We start from the raw sequence: 23,286 nt of genomic DNA, 5'->3' as shown, positions 1-23,286 counted from the left end.
AGAGAAGTAGGTAAATCAGAATAAGTACACAATTATGTTTATACTTATCAAGGGTCAAATTTAGAATATGAAAAACTTCAAAATTCGAATTCAAAAAGATCAACCGAAATTAAGTCAAAGGTTTTTTTTTTGCCCGAATAGGTCCGTTTTCAATTGAATTGGTCCGTATTTGGCAGAATTCGAATCATATGAATCGAAGTAATAGCGCATTCAATCAAAGTTTTCCCCAAAAATAAGATTTTTCAAAGTCAACCAATTGACTTCAGATAGGTTCTAGGAGGTCCCCCATAGGCTAAAACAGCAATTCGGCAGGTTTTAGACGTCAAAGTCGAATTTTAAAAGAGACAGTTCATGATAAATTTAGATATTTGAATTTTTGGATTTTTTTCACAAAAAATAGCTTGAAATTCTGTGAAATTGTTTTCACACCTTGAACTTTGATAAATCTGCCCCTTTGTGTGCATCACAAATTGCATGACAGTAGCCCCAGTGGGCCCCGGGCCCCTCAGTCCGACCCTGCCTGAAACTTTCCCTCGCTCACTGTATTGCCCATATCCATTTCTAAATATCTCAATAGATACATCAAAGAATGTTGGGATTTTCATTGCAATGCTTCTTGAAGATGACGATGACCTGGAAAAAAACCCACTGAAAACAGAAAGATATGGAAAAGATGTGTTAATAACAGCATCTTGATTTGTGCCACAATCAAATCATCAACAAGGACTTCATAATGGCTGTAGTTTTATGAGCTGCAGTTACTGTGGCAGGTCTTTGGCAAATATATTAAAGGAGAACTAATCCCTAAAAATGAATATAGTTAAAAATACCATATTTTACATATTGAAAATATTTTACCAGCCTAAAGTTTCAGCTTGTCAATAGCAGCAATGATCCAGGACTTTAAACTTGTCACAGGGGGTCACCATCTTGGAAAGTGTCTGCTCAGTGGGCTCTGAGCAGCTGCTGACAAGCTAAGCTTAGGGGTCGTCGCAAATTATCAAGCAGAAAATGAGGTTGGCCTGCAATATAAGCTGATGCTACAGGACTGATTATTAAATTCTGATGCTAATTGCACTGTTTTCTGTGCTGCCATGTAGTAATTATCTGTATTAATTCTAATCAGCCTTATATTGTAACATTTCTATTCTATGTGTACTGTATATTGTGAGTGGGTTCCTAAGCTCAGTAAGTGGCAGCAGCACAGAGCATGTGCAGGGAATCAGCAGAAAAGAAGATGGGGAGCTACTGGGGCATCTTTGGAAACACAGATCTTTACTGCTAAAGGACTGTGGTTGCTTTGGGCTGGTACAGAAACCAAAAACATAATGTAAAACATTTTTACCTACTTCTTTAGTTAGGGTTTAGTTCTTCTTTAAAAGAAGCTTGCTTTGTATAATTTACACCACAAGACCAATAGAGACAATTAAAGATACCGTACTCCGGAGACAAACAATTGTACGGTTTCTCAACTGGACCATTGATCCCTATTTCTCCATCTGACTGAGGATCATTTAATTATGTTTCTTCCTGCATAGGGGAAATTATATGCATTTTTCCAAAAACATGGCTCCCTGGCACCCAAAAGCAGGCTGCCCATAATAACAATAGCCAGGAAATGCCTGAGTACATCTGCGTGCAAATAACTTGCAGAGTATCTTGAATGTTGTTTCAATGGTTTCAAAAATGTTTACTGGAAACACAAGGGACACGTGAGCTCTCTCTGATCCTCCAAAATATATCGGTTTGATTTGGAATTCAAATGAAGTGTAGTGACTTGTAATACTGTAACTGCGTAACATACATAAACGTTCTCATTTCACAATACTAACGACTAACCAAATATCTCCGCTAGTTTCCCAATCTTTGAGAATCCCTACTCCATGGATATCCATGAATCACCGGTCACCTGCACTGAATATTTCGCAGACTGTCCTCCTGATCTGATTCCAGTGCTTTATTCAGTAGGTGCTAAGCACAAAAAGCAAGGCTACAGCAACAAGGTATCTTTCATTCCTTGATCTTTACAGTGCTAAAGCATCAACTTTATTTAAAGGCTTTGCATGGCAAAGGCAAGCATTTTTAGCAATAATGTACCCCCTGTTGTAAAATATCAGGATTTTCGAAGTCACCTAGGAGTTCCATACAAAGACATGTAGTTGAAAGCTGCTTCTATACAAGTTATGGAACTCCGAGGTGACTGCTTATAACCTGTTATTACAACTATATATCCACTATATTGGATTCAGCCGAACCCCCGAATCCTTCGCGAAAGATTCGGCCGAATACCAAACCGAATTCTAATCCTAATTGGCATATGGGATATATTTTATTCATTAATTCACTGTTCCTTTGTATTATATCCTTATGGTGATTTATGTTGATATGTTGTCGGTTATATCATTCTGATTTTGTATTAGATTTTATATTGTTTTAAGTGCAGGACATGTATAAAAGCATGCAACCTCAGGCTTTTGTTGTGTATATTTTTGTTGGCTTTAATTAAACTTTAATTAAACTTATAGAATGGCCATTTCTAAACAACTTTTCCATGGGTCTTCATTATTTATTTATAAATAAATAAAAGTACGTACAAATAAATAAAAAAATAATAAAATAAACAAAAGTACAAATATAAATAAATATATATAAATATATATATATATATATATATATATATATATATATATATATATATATATATATATAAATATAAAAGCATGCAATACATATACACAGTGCACAGAGCTCTTAGTGTATAAGGACACAGAAGTGCTATGAGACACAGTAGAAAGGAGGTCCCTGTCCAGTAGAGCTTACAATCTAAATGGGAGGTGGCTAAAATACATATTTGAAGGTAAAAAAATGCACAAGGTAAAGGCATTGTCCAATAGGCAGCAGGGCTAGATTAATGTTCTAGGGCTCCAAAAGCAATGTTCCCCCTTAGGTGTGTGCTTGTGTTCGTGCACACAAATTGTGAGGCTGGCGCACATAAAAACTAGTTTGACCAGGAGCAGTAACTCATAGCAGCCAATAAGATGTTTGCTTTTAAACTGGTGATTGGTACATCCTAACTGCTGATTGGTTGCTATTGGTTACTGCTCCTAGGCAAACTTAGTGCCTTTTATTACATATCCCCCTTAGTTTTTTCTTGAAGAGATTGTGAGAGTGGGTTCCTTACAGAGGAATTCAGGGATGAAATCACAGAGGGAAGGAGCAGTGTGATAGATTGGTTTGAGACAAGAGGTGGCAGTGGATTGTGGGAAAAGAAGATGGCTCTGAGAGGAGCAGAGAAGATGACCAGGAACCTACAGTGAGACACATGAAGAAACGTAGTGAGGAGCAGAAGAGTGAAGTGCTTTCAATGTTAGCAGAAGGATTTTATATGCTATCATTTGCTAAGGCAGCCATGTTAAGGATTTTAGTTCAAGTTGGACAGGTTCCCTCTTAGGAGAGAGCAGGAGAATCCTGGTAGTGGAGTTTAAGATTGGCAGGAGGATTTATTGTCAGGAAGATTTAGCAATAAAACCTTCAGAAGCCGAATACACCATTTGAATGAGGCAGAAGAGGGCTACCTCTCTCTAACAATAAAGATGGAAGAGGAATAGTCAAGAGAGGGACCTAATATCATTGTCCAAGCTTTGACTTCCATTTATGCCAATAAACTGAACAAAAGACATTTTCTTATATTACAATGTCATTGTTATTGGCAGCTCATAAACAGAATACAAGATGCTTTTTGTCCATCTCATGTAAATGGGTCGCTTGTGGCCTGTGAGAATCTCATTGGGTTTGACGCCAAGTACCTGTTTCTTTAGCAGTCCAATTGCAATTGGCTGTTTGTGAACTGAATTGTAAACAGCTCATCAGTATGACAGTTCTTTGTGTATTTGGTTGGCTGCCTCTTTTTATTTATTAAAGAGGTTTGCTGTGAGGAATCAGTCCAGCTTCACAACTGACTGCCTTGACATAATAGACATATTAATAATAATTGCCTCATTTGGAGCAGTTCATATCTTTAAATATAAATCTGTAAAAACCAAGTAATATATTTTTATTTTGGATTTGTTTTCTCTCCTCTGAAACCTAGAAACATAGTCTCCTTAAAGGAACAGTAACACCAAAAAATGAAATTGTTTTAAAGTAATGAGAATATCATTTAGTGTTGTGCTGCACTGGTACAACTGGTGTGTTTGCTGCAGAAACTCTATTATAGTTTATATAAACAAGCTGCTGTGTAGACATGGGGGCAGCCATTCAAGCACAGGATACATAGTAGATAACAAATAAGTACTACTGTAGTTTATATAAATAAGATACTGTGTAGCCATGGGGGCCGCCATTCAAACACAGGATACACAGTAGATAACAGATAATTACTACTATAGTTTATATAAACAAGCTGCTCTGTAGCCATGGGGGCAGCCATTCAAGCACAGGATACACAGTAGATAACAGATAAGTACTACTATAGTTTATATAAACAAGCTGCTCTGTAGCCATGGGGGCAGCCATTCAAGCACAGGATACACAGTAGATAACGGATAAGTACTACTATAGTTTATATAAAGAAGCTGCTGTTCTCGGCAGCATTGGAAGGCCAGTGAGTGCGTTCACACTTTTTCTTCTATGGAAGCTGCTGTGTAGCCATGGAGGCAACTATTTAAGCACATGATACAGTTTTAGCAATACTATGGGGTTCAACAATCTTTGTATGAAAATGAGAAGATGTGCCTGACTATGATGCAATATATAGATATAGAGACTGTAACGCCTGTGAACAGACATGTCTTTCATGATCTTCCACTACTAGAATAACAGGAAGTAATGCTCTGACTTGTTTCTTGTAAGAAAGGCAAATTAAGCAGGGATATATATTGCAGAAAGAACCTTACCATTGCATTTTGGGCAAGCAAAAAAGGACACTAGTCTAGGTAGTATGTGGTCTCAAGAAGTCTGAAGCTCATTACTGCTGCACATTAGTGTCTCCAGTTCATACAAAGACTAATGTGATTGATGATCCCAGCTGATAACCATTCACACTGGACACACACAGTAATGATATGACTGTAGAGCACTTTTTTTTAATAATGCCAGAAACAGTCACTTCCCCCAGTGCCATTAGTGAAGCACTTGAGTCCATTGACTGTGTCCAGCAAAGACTAACATGCATGGTAGGACCTGTGAAACAGACTGCAATAATCATTGTTACTAACTGAATGAATATGGACATTTAGAACTGCACCCATGGGACAGGGGGGCATTAAAGGGGGATCTTAAACAAATGCTTTAGGTTTCTTTTCAGTGGAAACCATAATTTTTTTCCTCCTAGCTTCAGTGGAAACCATAATTTTTTTCCTCCTAGCTAGTGGTTTTAAATGTCTTTGCTCTATAGACAACTGGATGTCTTAATGTCCCCACAGATATTTCATAGTGTTAAATCAAGAGCTTTTACATTTTTTTAAATAGATTATTATTATTATAATGTTGCATTACAGTGGACCCGTCACCCAGACATAAAAAGCTGTATAATAAAAGTCCTTTTCAAATTAAACATGTAATCCAATTTCTATTTTTATTAAAGCATTCATAAGCACATTTAAAAATTCAGCTGTCAATCAAATATTGTCTGCCCCTTCTCTATGCCTTAGGCATAGAGGCGGGGCAGGCAATTACTTTCACTTTCCATTCAGCTCTTCCTAGATGTCACTGCTCCCCACACCTTCCCCCGTTCTCTTCACTATTTAATTGTGTAGCCAGGGCATGGGGATGGACATCAGGTCCCCCATTGTGGTGCACAAACAAGATTCTGAGATAATGCAAGGCTTGCCTTAATAACAGTGTCCACAAAATGGCTCGTGCCTGCTTGCTATAATTATGAATTCCCAAACTGAAGGAAACAAAATTCAAATAATTTATAGTGTAATTAAAGCTTATTTTGCTTGACTAATGTGATAAAATAGGATTTTGAATAATTTTTTTGGTGACAGGTCCCCTTTAAGCAATTCAGAGCTCTGCTTCCTGGTACTGGATATGTTCATGAGCTCTGCTGTTCCGACATCAGGCAGTATTTCAGTTTGCCTGTAGAGCATTGCCAGCATGATTTCCAGCTTCCACAATTACACTGGAATTGTGCAAAGTTGTTGTGTTCATTAATTTGCCACTGCTAGTAAATATGACTTTTTTTCTTAACCCATTTAGATTGTATAACAATATGACATTCACACAGTAACCTCAAAGGGAACAACTCTATTTTCCTTTAAGGTCCACTTTGGCGTTGAGTTTTGCCATGAGATTTAAAAGACATAGGTGTCCCACTAAAGTATTTATACATTTGTATTTTACAATAATACAGTATTATTTGGCATCATTCAAAAATAATTTTGCTTGAGATTGCAGCATTATATAGGAGAGAGGCCACTTGGGTAGGGAACCACCTTTGTATCTTTTTCCATGGTTGCATCAAAGTGTTTTACAAAACAACAAAACAGTATTTATAGATATAAAATTTATTTTATTGCACACAGGAATGGCCATTAACCGGAGGAGCCTGGAACCTGGGAAGCCAAACCTATCCGGAAATCATTGTTACAGGGTAAGAACGTTCTTTATAAGACCACATAGATATATACTGTTAATTGTTGGTTCAACCTTTGAAAATAGTTTTTTAACTGTTAAATTGGCAAAAAAAAAAAGTATATGGCTTAATACTTGATAACAGGGAGCTCATCAGTGCTGCTTATTTGGTTGTGCTCAATCCCAAATCTAATTTAAATTTTTACTTTGTTTTTCAGGCATGCTGATGGCTCAGTAAAATTTTGGGATGCTTCTGTTTGTAAGTTGAAATATTATATTATAATAACAAAAAAAACTATATTAATATAGTAGCGTGGATTTTATGTTGGCGTTCTGTGTTACCTTGTAATTTTACATCCGCTTCCGAAGCACTAGGGATGCACCGAATCCTTTGTGAAAGATTCAGCCAAATACACCAATTGTTCTTACTGTTTCTGACATTTGTAAAACAGTAAATGCAGAAAAGGGGAAGGCATTGCTGGTCAAGTGGTACTTAAAAACACGTCAACCAATGTGTTATTAATATACTTTGTGATAGGGACTTTGGACCAGAGATGAACTTTTTTTACATGTAGAGAGACTTGTAACCTTAGGTAATGGAGCAGCGATGAACTGTCTTCCTAAAAGAAGCTGTTATGGCAGTACTGCTACACACACCTACATGTAATCTCTGGCAATGATACAGCCTTGCAATATCATGGTTACATTTATTTCCTAATCAGAAACCATTGAGCTCATTTAAAAATTAGCCATTCAGCAGTATGTGATTACACTTGGACTCTGTACAACTTAGCAAGGGCTTGGCTTTGTCTAACTGCCATTTTTTCTGTGTCTAAATGAGTCTAAATATAGTATGTAAGAACTAAGGAACATTGGCTTTAGAGGATTTAGGAGAACATTTTATGTGATATCCCAATAGAGACCTTATATCTAGAAGTCAGGGAAAACTCTGCTATCTTGTAAGGAGCCAAAATGTGAAGTCAGAGCAATAAACTTCAGCTGCTCAAGAGAAAGTCTTCCATACCTCATGTCTTAAATTTACATTTGGCGTAGTGCGGCAGGATGGAAGAATCTGGAGACAGGGTCACAAACTTTTGTCCTCACCTCTTTCTAACAAAGACTGCTGTCACTGCTAGAATGGCCACCATATTTCCTGATCCTGTTTGCTTTATTCCCGTTTCAGTACCAACAACTTTCACAGTTCAACTTACTGTCACCTAGTGGCCAAACTAATTAAACATATTTATAAACATATTTAACAATTCACATTTTGCCTCCTTACAACCTGACGTTCTTAAAGTTTTTTTTATTCACAATTTAATACTTAAGTATTATTGTATGTGGACTGGTATAGCAGCCAGTATGGTCAGTAGCAATATGCTGTAATGCTCCCCTTCCCCTTATGTAAAGTCCACACATTTTATGTAGATATTAATACCCTTATTGTTAGGGCTCATAACCATTAACCATAATATTAACAGCTAATGGTTTAACTTTTTCCAGTTTATCAACCAGATCCCCAAATACTTAATTTCCTTTCAAAAACTTTACAAAAAGAAGAGACTAACAAAATGTCACTAATAAAAAAACAATGTCCTATGTCATAGCTATTAATTGGCATGCTCTTCTTCTCCCCTATACACAACTGAAGGGTCCTGTATCTATTTATCTACACAGTGAATGGTTGTGGCAGAAATAAAATCACCATAATCTCTCCTCTGCATTGCAGCCAGTCATGTGAGAGGAAACTGTGTCAATGACATAAAGGAACTTGTTTCCTGTCAATGGGGCAGATACACTAAAGGGCGAAGTGGCCGACGCTAGCGCAAATTCACCAGAAATCCAATCCGCAGGGAGATCGCCAATTTACTAACAGATTTTGGTGTTAACATTTTTTTTAAAACCATTTGAGGGGCATGCCACATTTGTTTTAGGGTGGGCTCATGTCTAGGACATTAGAGCATCTCTTTTGTCTTCATTTTGCTTCCATGGACATTTGTAATAATAAGTGGCCACTTCAAGAATTTACACTGATGAATTAAAGCTAGCCAAACTTTACCAGCATTCGGCTACAGAGACGCAACTTTGCGTCTTTGTCAGGGCCGGAACTAGGGGTAGGCAGAGAAGGCACGTGCCTAGGGTGCAAAGCTGGAGGGGCACCAGGCACTTTCTCTGCCTCTGCTATCCCCCTAGTCCGGTCCCTGTTCTGGCCGGTGTATGCGTGTGTGCGTTTGCACGAAAAAAACTAGTGCGCATGCGCGAAAAAACGGAAGTGCGCATGCGGGTATTGGGCGCTTTACCGGGCCAGGCTGCCTGGGGCGCCTGCCCGGGTTGGCCCGGCACTGGTCTTGGTAAATTATTGTAATGGTAACAAATTTACGACTGGCGAAGTGGCACGTAATGTGGCTGAGCCTTTGCTGGCGAAAATTCACCCTTTAGTGAATTTGCCCCAATATCTTGCAATTGAAGAGGAAACATTTGGTGCAACTCTACTATGATCAGGGTTAGAGTTAATGCTTCTGTGCAGTTAGCTAATTGTTCACTAGCAGAAATCTTTGCATTATCCATGATATAGAATGATATATAGCATGCTAACTAGAAAACTCAGGTGAGCACAATATTATAAGGTTCCTGTACTCACTGGATTCATTAAACCATAAACCATAGGGCTAGTTCTGGTCGGTCTGCTACATGTAGGGATGTACTTAATATCAATTCCGCGACAGACTTCATTGTATAGTACAAGAGTCCCATCAAACTAACACGGTATCATCTAGATTCAAGTGTCAGTAAGCAACACTGCTAAATTCCCCAGGCAATCTACATTTTTAACTGCATTTTATTAGCATTATATTAGGTAAATACCTATATTTATCCCAGATCATGGCTTGTTGTTGAATAAATTCTAATAAATGATGGCCATATAGCTGACTCTTTTTTATAAATCAGTGAATAAATACTCTCTTAGCATAAATGTGCCTGGAAGGGTGTCTTCAATCATTTTGACATGTGATCAGCAGAAATCTCTATGAACAATGAACCTGTTGTGCAGCACCATAAACAGCCTACCCAGAGGTCATAAATGGCACCAACCTCTATGGCCATATTGCTGTGATGCCAAGTTTTTCATTGATCAATATTCCCAAAATTGTTTCCTGCGCAACAGAAGGAAATCAGTGGGTACTTTGATGGTTAATGTATGATTTTTGAAGATTAAAGTCGGTTTGGGGTTCTAATATCTTTAATTGTTTTAAGGTCAACTGACCTTTCAATATCCCCTGCACAAATAATGAGTCCTTCCTAAGAGTCTCTTGTGACATTAGCTACAATAAGTCATATTAATATAATGCCCCTTTGCCTCCAGGGTTCAACTAAGGTATATAGAATTGGTACTGCAGCAAATGACTCCATTGGGCTGATGTGGGTGCAGCATCTGGCGACTTTACTGTTGGGGGTCTCCACCGTATATTATTTTGGTTGCAGATTGCTTGACTGGAGTGAAAGTAAACCTGCTGCAGAGCAATTACTACTAATGTATAAAAGAAACAACCTGGAAATCATGGAAATGATTGGATAAATAGATAGTTTAAATAGATAGATAGTTTAAATAGATAGATAGATGATAGATAGATAGATAGATAGATAGATAGATAGATAGATAGATAGATAGATAGATAGATGGTAGATAGATAGATGGTAGATAGATAGATAGATAGATAGATAGATAGATAGATAGATAGATGGTAGATAAATAGATGGTAGATAGATTGTAGATAGATAGATAGATAGATAGATAGATAGATAGATAGATAGATAGATAGATAGATAGATAGATAGATAGATAATAGATAGATAGATAGATAGATAGATAGATGATAGATAGATAGATAGATAGATAGATAGATAGATAGATAGATAGATAGATAGATGGATGATAGATAGATAGATAGATAGATAGATGGTAGATAAATAGATGGTAGATAGATTGTAGATAGATAGATAGATAGATAGATAGATAGATAGATGATAGATGATAGATAGATAGATAGATAGATAGATAGATAGATAGATAGATAGATAGATAATAGATAGATAGATAGATAGATAGATAGATAGATAGATAATAGATAGATGATAGATAGATAGATAGATAGATAGATAAATGTTAGATTGATATATGATAAATAGATAGATGATGGATGGATAGATAGATAGATAGATAGATAATAGATAGATAGATAGATAGATAGATAGATAGATATCTGTAACTTCTGCTACATATGTTTTATCTCCAGTGCATGGAAATTATAGATAAATTAGTCAGATTCTTTGGCACTTGCAGTATAGAAGGCTTTTTATTCATAGGCAGAGGTGGGTAAGATTGTATGGCATTCTATTATCCACAGCCTGCCAAGTTAACTCAGTATATAAATCTGTAATTGCTCGTATAGGGGCAACTAGATGTTAATATTCTGGCATTTTCACTACTAAAATAAACGATTATAGTTTAACCTTACTGCCAGCCAATCTTCAGAAATGAATGCACACTCCACGGACTACCAGACAGTGGTGAAGTTTAAAATAGCTTTATTCCATCGATGTAGTCCCTAACGTGTTTTGTGTCATCCCACATGTAATCATTCTGGCATGTTCTGTCATTATTCTGGCATTTTCACTACTAAAATAAATGATTGTGGTTAAACCTTACTGCCAGCAATGAAATTAATGTTGTTATATACAGTAATGTAAGGAAAAGTAATAAAAAATACAAATAAATATGCTTTTGTCTTAAGAGACCATCTTCAGAGGCCATGTTATGATTAGCAGTCAATATAAGTGCATTCTTCAGCTTGCAGTATTCCAACATGTCAGATATCAACTGATTACTCCTCATCATATGTGATTTGGACTGCTTATTCCACATCAATATTCTACCATGTTTGATTTGAACTACGTAGGGTGGCCATACATGGGCATATTTAAGCTACCACTTTGGTTCCTTAATACCTATTTGCCAGGTTATCTACCCATGTATGGGGCCTTTCAGACGGGCCTCTCTGACAGATATCTGGCCAGATATTTATCGGACAGGTTGATTTTTCTCTCCAATCGAGGACCACATTGGCTAGTTTATGTGGTCCTTGTCCAGTTGGTGCCTGTTCCAATAGTTGTAATCGAATCATTTAGCCCTAGGGCCAAGCAGTCAATTTGGCCAGATATCACCCTGCCTTTGGTGGGCATATCAGGGAAAGATCTTATATTGTATTGCTACCTTAACTCTTCATTATGTCTGATATGGACTGCTTACTCCATATCAATACTCCACCAGGTCTGGTATGATCTGTTTACTCCTCATCAGTATTTCAACATGTCTAAGATTAAATGCTTACTTCTTATCAATATTCTATAATGTCTGATATGAACAGCTTACTCCTCATAATATCTGATATGGAATGCTTACTTCTCATCGTGTCTGATATGGATTTCTCACCTCACATCCATTTTTCACCATGTCTGAAATGAACTGCTTACTCCTCACCAGTATCCCAACACGTTTCATATTAAATGCTTACTCCTTATCAATTTTCTACCATGTCTGATATGAACTGCATACTCCTCATCATATCTGATATGGACTACTATCGCCTCACATTATCTGATATGGACTGCTAACTCCTCATTAATATTCTACCATGCTTGATATGAACTACTTACTCCTCATCAGTATTCCACCACGTGTACAATGAACTGCTTACTCCTCACCAGTATTCCAACATGTCTTACATTAAACTTACTCCTCATCAATATCCTACCATGTCTGATATAAACTGCTTACCCCTCAACATGTCTGATATGGACTGCTTACTCATGCTCAGTATTCCACCACATGGGAGATGAACTGCTTACTCCACATCAGTATTCCAACATGTCTCCCATTACATTTACTCCTCATCAATATTCTACTATGTCTGATATGAGCTGAACAAGCTGACTGATCTTTTCTATGAATGTGGCATTACCATGTTGATATATAACCTTTTTTGTCTCTGTGCGGCAGTTTATTAGGGGCTACATTTTAGGACAGAATGGTTGTTGAAACTTTCAGGCAGAATGTTGTTTCCCAGGATTTTCCTGTGAGTTCTGCCTTCCTCGCTCCATTTTGTCTGTGTTGAATTGTATTAGAGCCACCTCCACACAGGCTGTCTGTAAATGCTTCATATTGCAGAATGTGTGGAACTGCTGGCATGACATCAGAGAATACCATAGAAGTAGCTGGTGCACTTACAGGCCCTGACAGATTGCTTGTACTGATATTTGAGAGAAGTGTTTTTGTAGGGATGATAGATTTCCTTTAAAGGATAAATAAACCTGTAAAATAAGTGAATGTAAAATTGATGAGGGGCTATTCTAAGAACATTTGCAATGTACATTAATTCTTTTTTTTATTTCCAAGATTTTAAGGGATACATGTACTGTTAAGATGATTGAATTAAGGTACAACAGCGACAACTGCTGATCATTTTCCCACCAGTCTGACCACCACGTAGTCAAGGAAGTTGTCAGGAGAAAGAAAGAGGCTGCTCTGATGTTCTTCTGCTTAGGAAAAAAAATAAAAACCTTTCTCAAACCTTTCCTAAGCCGAAGAACATCAGAGCAGCCTCTTTCTTTCTCCTGACAACTTCCTTGACTACTTGGTGGTCAGACTGGTCAGAAACTGACCAGCAGGTGGTGCTGTTGTAACTAAATGAATTCATGTTAACAGTACATGTAGCATCCCTTAATATCTTGGAATTAAAAAATAAATAAATAATGACTGTACTTCACAAAAGTGCTTAGAATAGCACCTTCATTGATTTTACATTCACTTATTTTAAAGGTTTACTTATTCTTTAATTGCCTAACAGTATATCTGTATTTTGCAAGCCCTGCAAATCACCATTTATATGCACCATTAAGGTGCATTCATACAGAGAGTCACCTACTCTGTGGTGCCACTAATCTCTTCCATTCACTTTGTTTTAAATGAATGGAAATGATTTGACTCTTTGCTTGCAAACTCTTTCTCTTTGTCATTGCAGTTTGCCCATTTGACACATGTTGTCACCATTTTCCTTTTGACACATGAAATCATTTTGCGGGTTATGTGACTGATTCACTTGCATCCAACTTTAGCTATTTCAGATTTATATTCCATTTCCATGTAGTATTTCTATTGTTTACATCAATCTTGCACATTACATTCCAAATGCATCTGAATGTAGGCCATGCATCATAAAAGCTCATATATCTGATCATCTGTAGCAGTGTTAATAAGTTTCTAAATAATCCAGCAAGTTCTGAAACATAGCTAAGATGCAGACTGCAGGTGGATACATAGAAAGCTTTTAGTACAATGTGCGAAAGCATTGGCAAAAATTGTTCATTGGGTAACCTTTCAACTCCCCTGCATTATAGGACCCCTTGTGTGCAGCCATTCAACTTTGGAAGTTTTATTCAAGATGACAGGTCCTCCTTAAGGAAATGAATTTATATTCTACACTGTAAATATCTAGCAGTATATCAACAATATGTCAAAAACCAAAGATAAAAATAGCCTAGCAAAGGGTCAAGTCTTTAAACTTTGGTTGGAAAGCGAGAAAATGGATTTTGGTTTTTTATTGTTTTGGCAACATTGGGAAGTCAAACTCCAAATTATTTTACATATACTTAAAGTTTTATTTAATGCGGAAGAGTGCATTCTAATCTAAACGTCTCTGTGTTGCATGTTACAGTCACGCTCCAGATGTTATACAAACTGAAAACCTCAAAGGTATTTGAGAAACAGAAGCCAGGAGAAGAGAAACAAACAGCAGAAATAGTGGAAGAGGATCCATTTGCCATCCAGATGATCTCCTGGTGCCCTGAGAGCAGAGTCCTCTGTGTAGCTGGTGTCTCAGCTTATGTTATAGTTTATACGTTTAGCAAACATGAAGTGCTGATGGATATAGCGGTAAGTGTCCTGCACAAATATTGCATTTTTTTTTTAATGTTTAATGTATCCAAAGTATACAAAGCAAAAGCTTTTACCTCCAGGTGTCAAGAACCTAGTGTGATCTCTTAAAGGAGAACTAAAGCCTAATTAAAGAAGTAGCTAGAAATGTTGTACATTATATAGGGGCCGATTCACTAACTTCAAGTGAAGGATTCGAAGGTAAAAAACTTCGAATTTCGAAGTTTTTTTTGGGCTACTTCGACCATCGAATGGGCTACTTCGACCTTCGACTACGACTTCGAATCGAACTATTCGAAGTAAAAATCGTTCGACTATTCGACCATTCGATAGTCGAAGTACTGTCTCTTTAAAAAAAACTTCGACCCCCTAGTTCGCCATCTAAAAGCTACCGAAGTCAATAGGGGAAGGTCCCCATAGGCTTGGCTAACTTTTTTTGATCGAAGGATATTCCTTCAATCGTTGGATTAAAGTCCTTCGAATCGTTCGATTCGAAGGATTTAATCGTTCGATCGAAGGAATTATCCTTCGATCGTTCGATCGAACGATCTGCGCTAAATCCTTCTACTTCGATATTCAAAGTCGAAGGATTTTAATTCCTAGTCGAATCCATAGTGAATCGGCCCCTATGTGTTGTGCTTCTGAACCAGCCCATTGCAACCACAGCCCTTTAGCAGGGAAGATCTGTCTCCAAAGATGCCCCAGTAGCTCCCCATCTTCTTTTCTGCTGATTCCCTGCACATGCTCTGTGCTGCTGTCATTTACTGAGCTTAGGGACCCACTCACAATATACAGTACCCATAGAATAGAAATGTCACATTATAAGACTGATTAGTAATTAATACAGATACTTACTACATGGCAGCACAGAAACCAGTACAATTAGCATCAGGATTTAATAATCAGCCTTCTAGTATCAGCTTATATTACAGACCTAGCTCATTTTCTGCTTGATAATTTACAACAACCCCTGAGCTTCTCAACAGCTGCTCAGATCCCACTGAGCATATGAATGTTGCAGACACTTTCCAAGATGGTGACCCCCTGTGACAAGTTTGAAGTCCCGGATCATTTCTGCTATTGAAATGATGAAAATTTAGGCTGGTAAAATATGTTCAATATGTAAAATATGTCATTTTTAATTATATTCATTGTTAGGGGTTAGTTCTCCTTTAACGAAACTGAAACTGTCGATGAGATAGCAGGATCATGCTCTAGTCTGCCATGTTTTTTTATTTTGGTTTGCTCTTACAGTGGTTGATGCTTATTGGTAGCTTATTGATTCAGCCTTTATGAGCCATAGGGCCAAACTGAAAGTTTCACAGATCACTGTAATAGAAATACAGATTCAAGGGTTAAATAGAGTAGAGGAAAACACCAAAATTAAGTGCCTTAATGTGATGCAGTTGATTATATCTCTTTGACTTTTTTGAAGGACTCTTGTTGACTGTTGACATTATTACAAGACACATATGGTAAAACTTGGACATTTATCTGTCTAACATCTCATACCAAATCCAAGAGTATTAATATAAAAATAAGTCACTCTCTGCTAAAACAGGCTTTATTGTCTTACCTTCTAGGAATGGTTTCAATTCATTGTTGGCATTGGAATTGCTTCCTATCATATGTAAGAGGTTGGGGACAGATGTTAGGTGGCCCAGTTAATCTCACACATGTTTATTTGGGTCAAGGTTTTGTGTAACCAGTCAAGCAAACCTATTCTGTATGGACTGCATTTTGTACATGGGGGCATTGTGGTGCTAAAAGTGGAAAGGGCCTTCTCTAGACCGTAGGACATACTGTAGGTCATTTTCTTTCTTTGCGATGTATTTACTGTTCAGAATAAAAGTAGAGTGCATCAGCAAATCCACTCATCTCCCAGGTGTGTAGCAGCGTGATGACTGAGCTTTTTGTTTCCTGTAAGTCCTTAGAAGTTCGGCTGCAGTGTGAGGTTGAAGACATCATTACTCCTGATCCAGACACTATCTCTCCATTTCCCGAGCCCACTTCTCAGCCTCTGTGCTCAAAGAGCAAGAATCTATCAGGCAGTGCAAACACAGTGACATGCGAGGGGCCCCTGAAAGATAGTATCCCATGCCTAAGGTAAGGCTAATGAATCATTTATATTACTGATTCATCCTGCATTCCAGCATATTGCAGTACAGTGTGTCATTTATTTGTAGCTCTTGACTGGCATTGCTCTATTTAGTCATTACTGTATGTCCTCTTTTGCTTAAAGGACAATTCTGAGATGGACCTACTCTTAATGTGCCACACTCCCTACAATGGAACATATCCACCTACTAACTCTAAACTGAAGGGAGGAATATTGGAATTAGATCCACTCATGTATAGTAAGAGGAAGAGATGCTAATCATGACTTAACTAATCCAAGTTGTGTCCATACTTCCCATAGTGCTTCTGTAAATGTTGGTTCAAATGCAATAAGGCAGGCTGCCGGGGCCAGAATTGGGGCTGCTTTGCAATTCAACCAAATAATAAGTAGAGCACAATCACAGCTTGGGTAGTTTCACCTGTATTGCACTAGTTCTTTAGCTTCTGTTTTCCCAAGGTGCCCAGGATTTTATCAGAGCTTTAATAGTTGCCTAGAAATCAAATTATTGTGCCTGTAGATTGTTATAGGACTATACGTCACAGGGATACTGAGCACCATTGATTATAAAACCAGGAAAAATCTTTGGGTGCTGCAAGTAGCCTTTAGGTGACATGTTTTTGGAAGACAATTTTAGTTATATGGGGAGCAACCCATAGTAATTATCCTTGTAGTAGTCATAATACCTCTTGTGCTTTAGCTATTAGTATTCCTTGTAAGCTTTAGCTGCTCAATTTGCCCTTTTGGAATTAAACCTCTGCTGGAAAGTCAACATTATTATTATTAAATGGTTTTATGTTTAACAATATTTTAGATATTGTTATTTAGCCATAATTCCAACAATATATAGGACAGAAAATGTGTTCTTCTTGACTTTGACCTTCCAGGATTTTATAAAAGAGGGAATAGGTATAGGCTGAACCCCCCCCCCCCCATCATTACTGTGTCACTCTTTTACCCCGTATAGTGGAATCCAAAAATAATATTTTGTACTACGGATACCTCTTCTACTGCACAGTATGTTATTCATGCTTTATATTCACCAACAATTTATTGTTTGTTGCTTTGGATGTTATTTCTTTGGTGGGGGATAAAAGAGTGTGATTAGATGTAGGCAGATTATAGTAATCAGCTAAAGCTCTACAAAAATGCTCAAAAGGATGGCAGCAGCGAGTGGATGAACCTGCTAATGCCAAGCAGAGTTCTGCAAATGAGCATTCCCTGAAAGGTATAATTTATAGCAATTACTGTATTATTCACAGATCTTGGGTAATGGGCTGAGCATCAGCATTGCTCTGTTTGTTGCACAACTAATCATTTGCCATAATTCTCAGTTTACACAAAGATACGTGATCTTTAGTCCCTTTCCCTGCTAATTTACAGAGAAGGAATAATTAGACTTGGCAGCGGGAAGACTTTTGTCTAACTCATCAAGGCCTGAGTTTGGATGCGTGTGAGGAGAAGAATCCACTAAGAATGTGGTATTTATAGATTAACAGGCACTGCACCTCATGTTATCACAGTTATTGCCCAGTTATTGCTAAAAAGTGATCAATTGTGCTAATTTTTTTCTATATCAACGTAGATATCTAATTAAATGTATTGGAATGTAAATACAGCATAGATTTATGATATACATGTTTGCTACTCCATTACACCTGCAGCTTCCTGAACAGTCCTGGAGCTAAATAGGCTGTCTCAGTGACCTGTCATTGGTAGCAACCTTCCTTCAGTAGGCACATTGATTCAACCCTGTATAATGGACTGTAAGACTGTATTACATGTGATAGCTCAGTGGCAGAACAAATAGTTCCGTAATATAAATCCAGTAATAATTTTGACGCAAAATATAAAAAGAGCTATAATCTCATACATACTGTATACAAAAGGCTGGTGGTGAGTTACCTTCCACTGAACCTGGAATGAGTCCTTAGTGATTTTTGCATTTATCTTTCTTTCTTTTTCTTTAGTGTGAAGAGTCGCCCGGTGAGGATGCCTCCAGGGTACCAGGCAGAGCTTGTCATTCAGCTCCTATGGGTGGATGGAGAGCCGCCTCAGCAAATTACTAGTCTAGCTGTGAGCTCTGCTTATGGCCTGTAAGTACAACCCTCACACTGTCTTTTATTGTAAGATGTTTATGCTCAAGAATAGTACAATGAACACATCTTTGATGAACAGGCAGTTTACTCACAAGGCATATGTATGTGATTTTGTATTAGTTAATATTGACTGGCTCCACTTCCCCTTCTGCCCTATAATAGCTAATTTTGACCACATTCTGTGCTGGAGACAGTAAAAATGTGGTGAGTTGGAAAGAAGGATAAACAGAAGCAGAATACATTACAGACAAATAGGGAGCAAAAAGGAAGGGGGTAATAGGAGATTAAATAGTATGAACTGAAGAGAAAAGGGGAGAAGGATAGGTTTGGAGAAGAGTAGGACACATAAGGTACAAAGAAGTAAAAATGATGGAAGGAAGAAATGAGACACATGAGAGAGAGAAGAAAAGAACAAAGACAGGAGTTGGGAAAGGAGAACAAGAGTAAATGGAATGAGGGGTAAGAAGTAAAACATGGTTAAAGGAACAGTTCAGTGTACAAATATAAACTGGGTAAATAATGTTTTACATTAAAAAATGTTTCTAATATAGTTGGTTAGCCAAAAATGTAATGTATGAAGGCTGGAGTAACTGTTTATCTAACATAATAGCCAGAAGACTACTTCCTGCTTTTCAGCTCTCTAACTCTGAGTCAGTCAGCGACTTGAAGGGGGCCACATGGGACATAACTGTTCAGTGAGTTTGCAATTGATTCTTAGCATTTAGTTCAGATTCAAAAGCAACAGTTATGACCCATGTGCTCCCCCTTCTTGTCACTTATTGGTTACTGCCTGGTAACCAATCAGTGGAAACCAAGAGAGCTGCAAAGCAAGAAGTAGTGTTCTGGCTATTATGTTAGACATCCAGTCATTCCAGCCTTTATACATTACATTTATGACTAACTAACTATATTAGAATTTTTTTTATATTACACAGACTATCTATTTACCCAGTTATTATTTTTACACTGAACAATTCCTTTAAGTTGGAGGGAAAACCACAAGAATATAAAGGAGATGAGGAAGGGATAAGGTGGGTGGAGGAGCCAAAACAGACAGCAGTAAATACTAAGTTTTGAGATGTAGTCCAAAGATAGAATATTTTACCAGTATTTAAAATGTACATATAAGTTGCTTATTGGATGGCTTACTAGAAGAATTTCTGATTATTTCAAACCACAGATATTGTGGGAAAAAGAGTAATCCCCAAAATTCAGTTTATCCACAGAGCCTGGCACCAGGGCATATATCCTCTGCACCACTGCATATGTGCTCTGCATTTTGTGCCAGTGCCAACTTCACTGCTGCATCTGGCACAGTATGCACCTACAGAATGGCACACTAGTAAGGGGTGCCCAAGGGGATGCTCTGGGCTTTCATTGACAGTCTGCCACAGATCTACCTTACACACCTGCTTTATAAGCCATTTAAGATATGTGTGCCAAAACTAAAATACCACGGAGTTTAGGTTGTGTGTGTTGCCTGCTTAATGAATCACTATAGGCTTCTCTAAATAGACTGATATCTTTTATGGAGCATAAAATACAATATATCTTAGTGTTCAACATCCCTTTGTTTCAGAGTTGCCTTCGGGAACTGTAATGGCTTAGCAGTGGTGGATTATATCCAGAAAACCGTTTTACTAAGCATGGCAACTATCGATTTATATGGCTCCAGTGACCCCTATCAGAGGCAGCCACGTTCACCACGGAAGAGTAAGCAGTTCACTGCAGGTAGGGGGAAAAAAGAAGCATGCATGCATGAGAACGCTGCTATCGGTACATACTGGGCAATTGCATGCCAATCCATTGCCTCCATGTCATGCATAGAGCATATAATCCATTTGACTCTAACACTGAACCACAACACTCTGCCATTTTAATGTTTCCTCTCTTTGCTTCAGTTTTTATTCTGATTTGTATTATCCCCCAAATTAGATCTGTTTTTATTCCCAGTATTCCTTATATGGTTATACAATATAATAAACATTCACAGCACTGGCAATGTCTGTTTCTTATGTTTGTCTTTGTGTGTGTGTTAATAATATTTGAACCCAAAGTTCTGACTCATTGCAGTAGGGATTTTCTGGTCATTTTCTTTTTAAACTGTGTATTCATTAAATGCTGCGGGTTTTTTGCCTAATTGTATTTCAGTGGGGATAGGAATGGTGTTTATATGGTAGTGCTTGATCCATGGCAGATTTGTGGCAATATGTTTCTTGCTACAAGGCAGTACCTTATCTAAAATTGTCAGTGGCATTGATCGTTGTTCCATTTGGAGTCTATGAAGTGGCGGTTTCAACTAGGGATGCATTGAATGCAAAATTTCCGAATCCTTTGTTAAAGATTTGTCCGAATACTGAACCAAATCCTAATTTACATATGCAAATTAGGGGTGGGAAAGGAAAAAGCAGAAACAATTTTTTACTTCCTTGTTTTGGGATGAAAAGTCACATGATATGCAAATTAGGATTTGGTTCAGACAGGCACAAGGATTTGGCCAAATCTAAATCCTGCTGAAAAAGGCCGAATCCTGAACTGAATCCTGGATTCGTTGCATCCCTAGTTTCTACATACTTTCCTATAATGCCATTAGGTGACTGTCTATCTTTTAATGCTTTTTGTTGTTTTCCAACCCAGATTTGACAGGGCCTATGCATTCCTCTCACTATCCTAGTTTGTAGGGATTGATTTTACTTTTGATCAGAGGGAGGACGTGTCAACAGACGATCATATTAGACTACAGATGGCCTGCCTTGATCAAATTCTGTTCCTCAGAGCCTTCCATTAGCCAAGCCAGAAATTACAGGGACCACACTCCCAATTCTTGTGCAACCTGCGTTTTCGACCCAGTTACTAGGTGCTTTTTAGACCAACAAGCTAGGCCAAACTGCAGGCAATCAGTAGGAAGCTGTACCAAGAATGAACAGCCTGAACCACAGGTAAATCATCAGAATGAAAGTAAATCTGCCCATATATATCTTAAGGGCTCTTACTCATGAGCGTTTTTACCTGCGCTCCCCTGCGTTCCGTTTTTCGGCGTTCAGCCGCAGGGGAGCGCAGGAATAGACGCATTTCATTATTTCAAATGGGGCTGTACTCACACAGGCGCATGTAGGCGCCTACACGCGCCTGTGTGAGTACAGCCCCATTTGAAATAATGAAATGCGTCTATTCCTGCGCTCCCCTGCGGCTGAACGCCGAAAAACGGAACGCAGGGGAGCGCAGGTAAAAACGCTCATGTGTAAGAGCCCTAAAGGAGAAGGAAAGGTTAAAACTAAGTAAGCCTTATCAGAAAGGTCCACCATATACCAGTAAACCCTCAAAGTAGTGCTACTCTGAGCTCTGTCAAAAGAAACTGTATTTCTTTCCTTCTAGTGTGAACAGATGGGCTTCTGTATCAGACTTCCTGCCTTCAGCTTAAACCTCTTTGCCCCGGGCGTGAGCATGCTCAGTTTGGTCCTCTTCCCCCCTCCCTTATCTTTTGTAATCTGAGCCCAGAGCTATAATGAATACTCAGGTATGGAAAACATTCTACAGAATAAATATAGCATTCTAGCTTGCAGTATTGCAGCTAATCTATTGGCAATAAAATCCCTCCATAGCTTTCCTTCTCCTTTAATACAATCATGCAAAACTGGATTTTCTGTACATACAATATATATCAGGCAGGCGGATTTAAAAATGGCTTTTGCCCGTGCACCATCACTAAAGGGCGAATTTTCCCCAGCGACTGCCTCGCTCCACACAGTGCCACTTCACCAGGCGTAAAATTCGTTAACACTACGCTAATTCACTAAAATGCAACGTTGCGTATAACACTGGCGAATTTTTGCTAGCGTTACTGCGGCTGTGCAAGCATTTCTTAGCGAATTTTCGCCATCGTTCATTTCTACATAGCGAAACTTTGCTAGCACTCTTGGGTTTAGGTTAATTTGAATAGGGCAGTCCAAAGAGCCATAATAAAGACAGAAGAGATCCTCTAATAACCTAGACATGAGCCCACCCTTGAACAAATATGGCATACCCCCCAAATTAATTTAAAAAAATAGTTTACACATAAATCTGCGTAAAACATAAGTTTGAACTTTTGAAGGCAATCCCACTTAAAACAAAGAAAAGTCGACCAGCGTTTTTTACAACTTTAATTATGAGGATGTAACTTTGTTTTATCAGTTCTCCTGGTCTGAGGTGGCGAAGTAAACACTGGTGAAAAAGGTAATGTTCCATAAAATTTGCATCTTAGTGAATTTGCGGAGTAACAACCGTTCGCCAGAGCAAAAAGTCACCTGGCTATAGGGTGCGAATGAACGCTAGCGACATTCTCATTCATTTGTAAACTGTCCTCTACGCCTGTTAGTGAATTGGCGATGTCCCTGTGGATGAGATTTCTGGCGAATTGTTGCTAACGATGGCCACTTTTCCCTTTAGTGAACCTCCCCCAATGTGTTGTATCTGTTGGTACAGCCTGTGGGCCAGTTGGTCACATAGGGAGAAGACTTGGGGGC

General features: G+C 38.1%; 1 protein-coding gene across 5 annotated transcripts in view; it reads left to right on the top strand.

Moving 5' to 3' along the window:
- LOC108709287 (syntaxin-binding protein 5-like) overlaps positions 1 to 23,286 on the top strand; it is a 151,914-nt gene that overhangs the window by 80,074 nt on the left and 48,554 nt on the right. For all 5 annotated transcript variants that reach the window (XM_041583517.1, XM_041583516.1, XM_041583518.1 and 2 more), the window contains exons 12-18: positions 1,856 to 2,003; positions 6,528 to 6,595; positions 6,795 to 6,835; positions 14,349 to 14,566; positions 16,494 to 16,672; positions 18,653 to 18,778; positions 20,361 to 20,512. In XM_041583517.1, coding sequence (XP_041439451.1) covers positions 1,856 to 2,003; positions 6,528 to 6,595; positions 6,795 to 6,835; positions 14,349 to 14,566; positions 16,494 to 16,672; positions 18,653 to 18,778; positions 20,361 to 20,512 — 932 coding nt within the window. The remainder of the gene's footprint in view (positions 1 to 1,855; positions 2,004 to 6,527; positions 6,596 to 6,794; positions 6,836 to 14,348; positions 14,567 to 16,493; positions 16,673 to 18,652; positions 18,779 to 20,360; positions 20,513 to 23,286) is intronic.

Source organism: Xenopus laevis, chromosome 2S (assembly GCF_017654675.1).
Source record: "Xenopus laevis strain J_2021 chromosome 2S, Xenopus_laevis_v10.1, whole genome shotgun sequence".
Lineage (NCBI taxonomy): Eukaryota > Metazoa > Chordata > Amphibia > Anura > Pipidae > Xenopus > Xenopus laevis.
This window is presented reverse-complemented; position numbering and strand designations above follow the sequence as displayed.